A 13,458-nucleotide genomic window follows, 5' to 3' on the forward strand; every position below is an offset into this window, starting at 1 on the left:
ACCTGAAAAACGATGTCCCATATAGGGTGAGCCAACGTCCAGTAGAGATATGCTAAACATAATATGAGCAATAACTAAAACATTAGCATTCGATAAATGTTTAACTCATATATACCAACTTATAACACATTTCAATTTCATGACAAATATGTCCATGTTTCATTTCATTTTCCATTACTTATCCAGTTCTCAATTTATGAATAAGGCTCAGAACCTGGCCAATAATTTAATGAGACTATAACTCATATCAAAACACTTCTATAATTCACAATAGATACACATACTTCCTGTATCAATATCACATCAAAACACTTTCATACTTCATAAATGATACACAGATTCGCTGTATCAATAACACATTAAAACATTTCCATACTTCATAAATGATACACAGATTTGCTGTATCAATGGAGTTCATCCCCTATCTCCTCCCAAATAAAATCCGGTTTAGGAGTCCATCCCCTATCTTCCCCTAAATTGTGGAGTGCATCCCATATCTCCTCCCACACAACACAATGTATATAAGCACATATCATATACATGAGCAATCAATACATAAATTTAATGTATTATTTCAACCGTCATATTCGATGACATAATCAATTGATATGTTTTAATTTTCCTAATCATCATGTATTGTCTACAACAATTAAGACTATCCTCCACCGATAGCCCAAAGCAATTTATTTCTAAACAGATAATAAATGCATCAACAGATAATTTGACAACAATTTCATAAGTGAGCGATTAATAAATCCAACTCCACCATTCCCTCTTATAATGAGCTAATTTCATTATTTCCAACTCAATTCCATATTTTCATAACATTCCCAAATTAATTATATAAATTAATTCATATAACAAATTAGGGCTTTCTCCCAATTTTTCTCTACAATGACCCAAAGGCCCCATATATCATCAACAACATCAATACCATCATTTTAAGACCCAAGATGCACATTTATGAGTCAATATAACCAAACCTCTCTTTATTCATTTTGAAACCCTAACACCCAAAATTACCCAACTTCAACATTACATCAAAATGACCAATAGTTTATGTCAAAGACCATAAAAATGAGTAGTTATCCCGACCTCAAATTCAGAGCTCAAAGGCGAAGATGAAGAATTTTGAAAGTGCTTCAAACCCCAATATTTTCGGATCAAAATGTAGCCCTCAACAAGCTCCACACTTTTCACAAAGGCCCAAGGATAGAGGATCACTCCTACTAGATCAAACCCTAGAGAGAAGTTGGAGTTTAGAGTGAGGTGCTCTCCAATGGAGGTTTTGAAAAAGTAGGAGAGAGAAAGAAAATCAAAAAGTGATCCAAAATATCACTTTTTGGATTGATATAAAAGTCGCACAGCTCGAGCGTGGAACTCCCCGCTCGAGCGTTAGACACAGACTCACGCTCGAGCGTCAAAAGCGCCGCTCGAGTGCCGGATGCACATTTCCAGAAGTTTTGCAGACCATGGTCCCCGCTCGAGCGTCAAACTCCCCGCTCGAGCGGAGGAACAAAAACGAAAGGGCTCGCTCGAGCGTCAAAACTCCCGCTCGAGCGTGCGATAACCTGCAGAGAAAAATACCGGCAGATGAATATTCACACTCGAGCATCAAAACGCCCATTCGAACGGAGAAGCAAAAACAAAGGGCCCGCTCGAGCGTCAAAAGCTCCGCTTGAGCGTGAAGGCCAAAATCTAGGCAACAACCTTGGGTTTCTAAACACAACCAACCTATTCGAAGCCCGCCCAACACAACCCAAGACTCAAATACAAAGAGTAAAGGATGAAAATGAGAATAAGACAACAACATTACCACGAAACCAAGTCCGGAATACAATAAACGAAGGAAGGGAAAAACCGGGATCACTATAGAGGGTGAGTGGGTGAGTGAGTGAGTGAGTGAGAAAGAGTGAGAGTAAGAGTAAGAGTGAGAGGGATATGGGAGGAAAGGTTGGTCTTCAGCAATTGGCGGGTAGATACCGTCGTTGAGCGAAGAGAGAGAAAATAGAGATAGATGGAGACTGAGAGGGGGAGAGAGAGAAGAGGAAATGGTGAGAGAGAGAGTGTAAGAGAGAGAGAGAAGGAGAGTGAAGACAGAGTGAAGAGTCAAGATGATTTTGGATCATTCATTTTAACCGTTAGAAATGGTTGAGATGGACGGTGGTGATCTGTCTTGGAAAGGCAAAAAAGTTGTTGTGCTCTTTTTGCTTGAAAAAAAATGTTTAAAATTAGTACAAACAACAACTATAAATGTTTCAATTTTTCATTTTTTATATTTGTCTAGTCGAGAATAATATAAATATATAATTTTTTTAGAAACAATCAAAAAAAATCACAAAAGACAAAAAATAAACACACACACACACAAACAAAAAATAATAATAATAAAATAAATAAAAAAATAAAAACATATATCCAAACAACACCTACAAACTTAGAGGAAAAGTTAGTTGAGGTTTGCCAAAATAACATGTGACCATTGGAGCACAATTGTTATAATTTGATTGTCAAATTATAACAATGACAATAATATTTTAGCAAATACCTTTGGAGATGCTCTAATGATGCTAGTGTTCTCTATCATTCTAGTATAAATTGTCAACAAAGCAATTAAAAATGTCAGCAGCCTATCTGGACCAGTTGAAGAAGACTTATTATTTGTTTAAGGGAGAAGGATCCTCTCCAGTGCAGATTTTGAACTGAAGGGTGTTGTTTAAGTTTGTGGGATTCACCACGGATCTCATTTTGATGATCTGAATTGTTCATTTTGTCAGAAATTTTGTGTATTTCATTCACTCAAAAAATTAGGTCGATCCGATAATTATAATTTATTCAATTTTTCACTAAAAAAATAGACAACAATTGTGTTTTTAAAAATAAATCATATATTTTTTTAATGACAAACGTAATAAATTGAATAAGTTATAGTTATCAGATCATTCAAATTTTTTTGTGAATGAAATACACGAAGTGTTTGACAAAATGAACAGTTTAGATCATTGAAACAGGACCTGTGGTGTGCCCCACAAGTTCAAACAACACTCTCCAATCCAAAATCTGAACTGGAGGGGATCTGTAGTGGGCCTCACGGACTCGAATAACACCCTCTAATCCAAAATTTGGACTGAAGCGAATCCTTCTCCTTATTAAAAATGAATCTTAAATTCAATATCTTTTTATGAACAATCAAGAAAAAATAAACAAATAAATAAATAAATAAAATGGCATGCTATTGGAAATGCTAACTAAGGGGAAGTTTTGTTCCACTTTACATGTGAAATGACAAGATCAAGGTGCCACAATTTAGTTCAAAGATCAGCCGTTTTAGAGGAGATGTTATATTCGGATGGACTAAACCCGGATCTCAATTTTTTTTTTAATTAAATATTAGATTATATATTTTATTAGACCAAACCTAAGACTATATCCGCAAAATAAACATTTTCGTGAACAAAATTTGGGAATTAGCCACAAGTCAAATTAAGACAATCTGGAGACAAGTTATGGCACAATAATTGTCTGCTAATTCAACTCAAAAACTACAGGGAGAGGAATCCAAACAACAAAATGCATGATTGCCCCTTTAGCATTTCCGATCCGATATACGGGTTTCTCCCTCAGGTCTTTTCAATCCGGAGCCGGCTAGGAAAAGATTGAATTCGCTTGAGGTGTGAAACGAATTGAAAATTAAAAAAATTAAATTTTTTATTTTTAGTATTTTTATTAGTGATTTTTTAAAAAAATTTACGCACTTTTTTTTTTTTTTTTACTTTTTAGATTTACCTAATTGAGATAAACTTAAAAGTATAATATTTGTGATTTTTTTTATATAAAAAAAAAGATCGACCAAACACAGAATAAAAAAAACGAAAATTTAATTTATTTTCATATTTTGTTGTATTCATTAAATTTTTTTTCAAAATTTTTTATACAAATTTTATATTTTTAAGTATCTCAAGATTAAGTTGATTTAAAAAATAAAAATAAATAATTAAAATATTTTTAAAATTACTAAAAATATAAAAATACAAATTAAAAAGTTAAAAATTTATTTTTAAAAATTCTAAACCAAGCAAAGTGTGTTGAGACTAGGAATGTTGTAATAGTATTCCCCAAACGAAAGTAGTTTTCTCCTCTTCCAACCAATAATAATATAGTAAAAAGATTTGTAAGTGAGTTAATGCAGACCGGTCTTTTCTTAGAGTTTGGATCCCCTCCTTGCAACTTCTCCTTGCAACGGTTGAAATCAGCTGTTAAACAAATTGAAATCAACCGTTGGATGTTACAACAGCTAATCTCAACCGTTACAAGGAGGATTGCAAGGAGGGGATCCCAACTCCTTTTCTTAAGTGAAAAGAAAGATTAGAATTTAGTTAATTGCTTAACGTTGATACCTCAAATTTTTCCATGCAAACAAAGTTGTTTTGAAAAGATAGTTAAAATTTGACTTTTTAATTATTTTGACTTTTTTTAAAAAAAAATTGTGTAAAAAATATGAAATATAATGTGATTCAAAATAGATTAAAAATAAGAAAATGATTTTTAACCATCCTTCCAAAATGATCCAAACAGCAAATAGATGGAAAAGAAGTGGAGATGACTTCATGGTATGGACCAAAGATGACAATGTGAGTCTTTCTTTTTTTGGGGCAAATTACACTAACAGTCCCTATAATTTGGGACTCGTGTCATTTTGGTCCCTGACTTTTCAATTGTGACACATTTGACTCTATATTTTGAATTTTGTTCCAAATAAAGACAATTGAAGATACCATTGCTTAATTTCAAGGGCAAAATCGTCAATTTAATAAAATATAAACTAATTTGATAAAAATAAATGTCAAAAAAATATTTTTAAATTTTTTAAAAATTATTTCTACACACCAAAGATAAAATTATGTAAAATTGATAAATCTTTTATTTATTTATTTATTTTATGAAATTAATTTTTATTATGTGTTTGAAAGATGATCATGTAATAGATGGTTGTTAAGATTTTAATGTGTAATCGATATATTTAATATATAAAATATTTTTAGTTTTGGATTTTTTTAATTTAATGTATTGGTTTAATAATGATATCAAAATTATCACCACATTTGACTTTTGAAAAAATAGAAACTAATTTAATGAAAATAAAAATAACCACTCACTACATAATCATCATCCAAACACATCATGAAAATTAATTTGGTAAAAAAAATAAATAAATAAATATTTAAAAAATTTATCAATTTTATATAATTTTATCTTTAGTAGGTAGAAATAATTTTTAAAAATTCAAAAATATTTTTTGACATTTATTTTTATCAAATTAGTTTATATTTTATCAAATTGATGATTTTGTCCTTGAAATTAAGCAATGATATCTTCAATTGTCCTTATTTGAAACAAGATTTAAAATTTAGAATCAAATATGTCACAATTGAAAAGTCAATGATCAAAGTGACACAAGTCTCAAACTATAGGGACAGTTAGTCTAATTTGCCGTTCTTGTTTTTCTTAAGAGTTAAGCTTCTTATCTAAATCCATGTTTGGTTTGATGGGTGGCTAAGATTTCATTGTTTTGTTAGAGTGTTTGTTAGTACATTTGTACATGATCGGTCCAACACTTTTTGGGACTTTACATGAAATCTCAAAGTGGGCTTTTTTTATGTTTAAAAAATATATATATTTTTTATTTATCATTCATTTTCCTTGCAAATCTATTCTAGATGAGATTTGTTGATTAAGGAAAACAATGTATTAATCAATAATTTTTGATTTTTTTATTTTTATTTTTTATGAAGCATTTTCAAATATATGAAAGATAAAAGTTTAAGATCTTCAAAAACACGTAAGGCATGGGTCAGCCCTGTTCCTTATACTATCGAACTGAAAATGAAACGACATTCAGTTTGTTTGGTTTAGTGTGTGAAAAATATTTTTCAGTTTTTTATTTTTCATTTGTGGTTTTAGTAATTTTTTTCATATTTTAATCATTTTTTAAATGTAACTAATCTGAATATACTTAGAAAGTAAAATATTTTTAAAAAATACTAAATATAAATAAATAAATAAAAATATACTGATTTTTGTATTTTTTATCTACTGAATTGTTTTAGATTTCTTCACAAATATGTTATTTTGTATATACATTTAGATTAAGCCTCCGTTTGGGAAGTGGGTTGGCTTTTTGGCTTTTTGACTTTTTTGGCTATTTTAGCCTGGGCTAAAAAGCTTGGTTTGGGAAGGGCTTTTTGGCTTTTTGGCTTTTTTGACTTTTTTTGTGAGAGAAGAAAGTAATGATTATAAGTTGGATGTGATGTTTTGTTTGTTATGGCTAAAATAGCCTATTTTGTTTTTTGTGGCTAAAATAGCCAAAAAAAAGCCTGAAAAAGCCCTTGCTAAACACAGGCTAAGTGAATTTAAAAAAAAAAATTTAAATAAAATGATAAAAATATATATATCAAAAAAATTTAAAATTCAAAATTTGAGTCTGAACACCAAACCGCGTCAAGCCTATTCCTTGGTCACCAAGTCATTTTTACACATCTTCATACTTTGTTTCCACTTCATTTCCATGCACTTTCTTCCAAGTCTTCAGCTTTATAAAACGCAAAAACATTCCTCTTATCTTCATCTCAAACCAAAAAAGTCCCCAACAATGGAGAACGTTCCACCCAAATTAGTTGAAAAAACAGAAGAAGAAGATGAGCTTTCCAACATCAGCCTCCGGCTGTTCGATTTGTCTGACGTCGACGACTTCATGGTGTGGGCTACAGATGACAAAGTCATCCAATTTTGCTCATGGGATACAAGCCCTGTTTGGTAGAGCTGTGGGAAAGTGCTTATAGCTTATGCCTAAACAGCTTATAGCTTATAACTTTCAGCTTAAGCTGATTTCCAGCTTATTCTTAAAGCATCTCCTGCCCCACTCAAAGAATAAGCTGATTTCTGAATTCCATAAAGCTATAAGTTATAAGCTATAAGCTAAATCAAATACATCAAAATAGCTTAAATTAAGCTGAAAGCTGAAATAAGCTGTAAATAATTTCTGCCAAACAGGCACACAGACACTTACGCATCCAAAGAAGCTACCATGAACTATATTGCTAATTTTGTGATCCCTCACCCATGGTACAGAGCAATTTGCCTCAACGGTCGGCCCATCGGGGATATTGCCGTCTCACCAAACAGGTACGGACATAGCCATGCATGTTGTGTCCTGTTCTGTAATTGAGTTATTTGCATTTAAAAATTTTCATGGAGAAATTTGTTTCAGTTTTAACGAGCCAAACATGAGTTGAGCATGAGTTTTTTTATAAGTATATAAGCTTATTGAGTCAAGTAGTTATTTGTTTATTTGAATTGAAAACCTAATAAATTTAAAATTATGTTCAAGTTTGACTTATTTTAACGAGCCAATTTGGAATAAGTTTCTAATTAACTCGAATTCAAGTAATCTTAAAACTAATTTTTATTTTTTTGAAAAAAAAATAAACAGAACACATAGGGTCTATTTGGAAATCATTCCGTTTTCAGTTTTCAATTTATATTTACAAAAATTTTAAAAACTGTCATAAAAACTTTTTTGATAATTTTTTTGGTTTATAAATGGTTGTCTTAGTTTATAAATTTGAGAAAAAACATAAACTCAAAAAATGAGTTTACATTTTCAGTTTTCAAATTTTTTTTCAAATAATTTTTTTTTTCAAATAATTTTTTGTTTTCAAATAATTTTTTTTTTCAAATAATTTTTTTTTCAATTCATTTTTTTCCAATTAAAATTTTTTTCAATTATTTTTTTAATTAATTTTTTTTCAATTATAATGTGTGTGATCCCATTGTCATAAATAATAAAAATAAATATGAATATTTTAGTCCTGAACAAACATGTTTTTTAGTTTATGTTTTTAAATTTTTTTAAACATTTTGTTTAAACCAAACGCGTTTGTAATTTATGTTTTTTTAAAAATAAACAAAAATCAATTTATAAAATTTTTATAAACATAAACAAAAAAACGTAAACGTTACCAAACGCTACATAATATGAAATTACAATGTATCATGTAAAAATTTATTTGAAGAAATTTTATAAAACTAGATAATTGATTGACAATGACTTGTTGAATTGACCCCGCTAAACAAAATTTCTAACTACGGCCCTGCAAACAGGGGAAATGACAGTTGTAGAGCAGAGATCGGGTATGTCTTGGGCTCCAACTACTGGGGAAGAGGAATCGTCACGCAGGCGGTGAAAATGGCAGCTCGTAGTGTGTTTGTTGAGTGGCCACACTTGGAGAGGCTTGAAGCTCTAGTGGATGTTGAGAACAAGGGGTCACAGAGAGTGTTGGAGAAGTCTGGGTTTCAGAGAGAAGGTGTTCTAAGAAAATATTATCTTGAGAAGGGGAGAGCTAGGGATACGGTGATATTTAGTTTGCTTTCTACTGATCCACTGATAAATTCCTTCATGTATAGTTAGCAGGATTTTCATTGATTTGTACGTGGATTTTGGACTAATGTTTCTAGAAGTTTTTGGTTGAGAATAGGAAATGTTTTTATGGAAATTAGACACATAGTTTGGGCTTCAATCATTAAGGTCAAGTTTGGGAAGACTAAATAAGTGTATTTTTTGTCTTTTTAGACTAAAAAGTTGAGGTTGAAAATATGAATGTTTGGGTTAACTTTTTGACTTTTTATGGAAAAATGTGTAATAAAAAATTGTAAAAATTAATTTGTAGGAGAAAATTAGAATTGAGAATTGTGCAGCCGTAATTGTTGACTTTGGTGAATAGTAATGACTTTTTAACTTTTTGAGTAACTTTTTGACTTTTTAACTTTTTTTAAACTACCCAAACTTGGCCTAAATGATAACGTCATGTAAGAAGCATTGTTGCAAATTCTATTTAGATGTGTTTATATTATAGATTTAAAAAATTTAGATAATTTTTTAAATGGGAAGAGAATGTGGACGAAATATAAGTTCAATTATTATCTATTTTTCTTATCTTTTCCTTTCTCTTTTTTTATTTTATCTAGGATCATGATCTATTTTTCTTATCTTTTCCTTTTTCTTTTTTAATTTTATCTAGGATCATGATTTAAACGCAATTTAAAAAATTATATACATGAATGAGATATATTGCATTTTTTTTTTCTAATCACAAACTAGAGCAATTTGACAATGATAATTTGTTACAAACTCAATAATAGACTGGTTTGGTAGAGCTTATACACTGTTTTACTTCAGCTTTTAGCTTAATTTAAGCTAAAATGTTGTGTTTGGTGCAGCTTAAGTTAACCAACTTATAGTTTAAATTAAGTTATTTCCTAACTTATTTCAAAAACTGGTCATGAGGTGCTTAAATTTTTGATTTAAGTGTGCAGTTGGTGTGGGGGAAACTAAAATTACTTAAATGCCTTCGTCAATACCCAAATTTTAATATTAATATTAATTAAAAAGAAAAAATTGTATATTTCTGAAGAAAAAGAAAAAAAATCAATATTAATTAAAAAATCAATATTAATTGGTATTAATTATTAATAAATTCATATTTTATATTTTTATATTAATTAAAAAATAAAAAATTGTATATTTCTAAAGAAAAAGAAAAAAATCAATATTAATTAAAAAATAAATATTAATTGGTATTAATTATTAATAAATTCATATTTAATATTTTTATATTAATTAAAAAATAAAAAAATTGTATATTTCTGAAAAAAATAAAAAAATAAACATTAATTAAAAAATCAATATTAATTGGTATTAATTATTAATAAATTAATATTGTGATACTAATTAATAACAATTGTTGATTATTAATATTAATAGATACTAATAAAAATTAATAATTAATATTAATTTATACTAATTAATAATTTTAGTATTAATTGAGACTAATTAAGCCATTAATTTTATTACACCTTTATCAATAGATTAAAAGATTTAAATTGTCAATTTCTAAACACACAAGTAGCTTGGTGGTTGCCAGGTTGACACCTCCGTGATATTACTATTTAATAATCAACCTTGCTTCAGATCCTCAGTGGGGGTCCGACCCCAGTGACGTGTCAGCACGTCATTCACTAAAAACAAAACAAAAAAAAAAAAATTTTTTTGGCCATTCCCGGCTCGACACGCACGACCCCCTAACACTCCCACTGAGGATCGGAAGCTTTATTCTTTAATAATAAAGCATTGTATAAGAGTATCCTCGTCAGACTCGTTAAAATCGTTTTTTTAACTAATAAACTTCAAAAAATTAAGTTCATCAAATTTGTTTGTAGCTCGTCAAAATTTATGATTGCTACAGTATCTTGTTACAACAAGCGAGGTACTGTTCATCGCTAGATTAGTGTTATCGGATGTTCGCCTGAAAGTTCAGCCGATCAATCGATCAACGGCAATTATTTTTTATTTTTATTTTTTTTGCATTTTTTAAGAATTGTTTGGCTGGTAACTTATTAATTTAATAAAAAAAAGAAAAACTAACAAATACAATAAGAAAATAATATTTTAATAAGATTAAGTTAGAATAAAAAAAAGAAAAACTAACAAATACAATAAGAAAATAATATTTTAATAAGATTAAGTTAGAATAGAGAGTTTGATGCAGTAAATACTTAGGCCCCGTTTATTTTCAGAGGTAGAATGGAGGGGATTGATAGTGAGGGGATTGTTAGTGAGGGGATTGATAGTGAGGGGATTAAGTAAAATTGTGTTTGTTTTGATGATAGTTGTTAGTGTAGGAATTGGTAAATTATTTTTATATAAAATAATAAAACAAATAAAAAAATATAAAAAATTAAACATTAATATTTATAAAAAAAAATTCCCAATATATAACAAATAAAAAAAATAAATAAAACTTTCTAATTCCTTCACTATTTTTCTAATACCATCTCCCCAACATCCATCTCAATCCCCTCCCCAACCTCCATCTATATCACCTCCACCATCCTATTCTCCTCCCCAACTCTACAAACAAACACAACATTAAATAACACCTCCACCATCCTAATCCCCTCCCATCTACTTAACCCCAAAACAAACGGGCCCTAAGAGGTAACTAGCTAAAATAGTAAAATAATTTTAATTTGACTAAAAATTTGAAGAAGTTGGTGTGGATGCTCAAAGAGGCATGCACTTATCCTTCTTATCTTATTTTTAGAAAATGTTTGAGAATTAAATTTATAATGATGTGATTTGATAAGTGTCAATTTTTAATTGATTACACACTCAATGATATGGGATCCACAACCCTTGTCACATCATTGTGAATGCATCTGTGTATTTGTGAGTATAAAATGTGGGTCTCTAGCGTTGTTGGTCTGTGTAAGAAATTAGCTTCGTCGGATATCAATGAATACATTAATAAATCACTTTTTGTTTTATAAAATAAAATGTTTAAATTTAAACTCACAATTACTGTTCATTTTAAAAAATAAAATGCAATTTATTTATGCATCTATTGATATCTGATGAAATTAATTTTTTGCATACCTCATCTAAATTGTTGAGATTATGAGATGAACGGTTTATATTATCAATGTGGACTTAGAATGGAATTCAAAAAATAAAATATGAAAAAGTATAAAGGATAAGAGTATAGATAAGAGTCCTGCCTTATATAACAGTATTTAAATGTAATTACTAGGAGTGAGCTGCAGATATATCGATTTGTCCAAATCGATCAAACCGATCAAACCGAACCAATCTGCCGCATTTTGGACGGACACATAATGATGAGCAGACGGTTGTAGATTGATTTTTTTCAATCTGCCTAGTTTTGGACGGATGGCGGATTTAAGGTTCCTTTGGCAGCAAATGAACCGCCAAACCGCGAGCATCCCTAATAATTTGTAAAACTATGTATTTTCAATTTGTTTAGATATTCTGTTTGTGTTTTCAATTAAAAAAGAGTTTAAATATTCTATTGAATATATTCTATTGAAAAAGAGTTTTCAACTTGAATATATTTTTTGAATTGAAAAAAAATAAATGTATTATTTATCTATATTTTTTTATTTTTAAATCTAATTCTAAAAATAATAAATAAAAAAAGATGATATATACTGGTTGGTTTTTGTTTTCAAAAACAGATATAGATGTAACAATACAGAGACATATAATCTCTACTACTGCTCTGTTTATAATTTTGATGTTTTGAATTGTTTTTATATTTTAAGAACCACAGATTGTAATACTTTATGTAATATTTTATGTGGATGAAGCATACTGTGATTGTAATATATGAATGAGACATGTAGTGATTGTAATACTTTTTTAAGTCATTGACTGTATTTTTTTTTTTTTTGAGGAAATGCACAAGTTGAATTATGTTAAAAATTTATAAAATTTTAAACTACCAAACCGATTCCCATCCATCCGCCAATCCGTCAATTCACTCAATCCACATCCGCCGGATTGGCGGATGAATGCGAATTGATTTTCTCCAATCTGCCAATCTGGCAGATAAATGGCGGGTTAGAGGTTCCGTAGCTGCAATCGACCCGCTCCCACCCTTAGTAATTACATTATTCAAATGGCTTAATTTTGCAAAAATTATAAGAGTCAGATTTTTAGCGATTTATTTTATTTTATTTTTTTGTCTATTTTGAACTAGATGATTCTAAAAATTTAAATCAACTTTTAAATAAATAAATAAAATCATGAAAGAAGAAAATATTTAAAAGAATAAATTATAAAATAAAAAAATCTTAAGGTTTGACCTTTATAATAAAATATTTCTAAATTTTTAATTTTTATCAATTAAAACCCAATTTTTTGATTTATTTTTAATTTAAACTATTTATCTATTTTCGTTATTTCTTTGTCTCTCTAAAAAAAGGAAATTTGACTAATAATTTATGGGATTCACCTAAAGATTGTTTGATTGGAAACTTGAGTGAGGGGATTATCTCCTTGGACTAATAATTTCTCCATTAGTAGGACTACCAATCCCATGTGAAGGTTTGGATTAAAAAGTTAGTGAAAGAATTAGGGAATTTTTAAATAATTTATAAGCTAAATTTATATTTTTTAGAACACAAAATAAATATAATATTAAAAATTATAAAATATTAATACTATTTATAGTATTATTAATTTGGTAGTATACAAACAAATATTATTTATTGTATATTTCCAATCTTATCGTACTCTTAATTTCCTCTATTTTATGGAGCCAAGTAAATGTAATCTAAGTAAATTATCAAAAAATATATTTTAATCATATAAAATCTCTATAAAAAATTAAAGATAAAAGCAAATAAAATTCAAAAATCCAACTCCAAAAAAAAAGGGGAAATATCATTTGATTTGAGTATAAAGTTAGGGAAAACATGTACAAATTAATACTCCCTCCGTCCTAAAATAATGGTATTTTTTAGAGAATTTAACTTTTTTTGATAGTACAATTATTGTATTTTAAAAAAAGTTAATTTTCTAAAATTACCTTTTTGATAGTA

The 13,458-nt window shown here is 28.9% G+C and overlaps 1 protein-coding gene across 1 annotated transcript; it reads left to right on the forward strand.

Annotated features, from left to right (window-relative positions):
- Nucleotides 1–6,591: 6,591 nt before the first annotated feature.
- On the forward strand, nt 6,592–8,669 carry LOC114281703 (uncharacterized). The gene is made up of 3 exons (XM_082877540.1): nt 6,592–6,803; nt 7,059–7,182; nt 8,161–8,669. Exons 1-3 carry the CDS (start codon nt 6,650–6,652, stop codon nt 8,465–8,467), a joined length of 585 nt encoding a protein of 194 aa, XP_082733666.1. The 5' UTR covers nt 6,592–6,649; the 3' UTR covers nt 8,468–8,669.
- The last annotated feature ends 4,789 nt before the right edge of the window (nt 8,670–13,458 follow it).

The sequence above is a fragment of the Camellia sinensis genome, chromosome 7, assembly GCF_055761805.1.
Source record: "Camellia sinensis isolate YWXY chromosome 7, ASM5576180v1, whole genome shotgun sequence".
Lineage (NCBI taxonomy): Eukaryota > Viridiplantae > Streptophyta > Magnoliopsida > Ericales > Theaceae > Camellia > Camellia sinensis.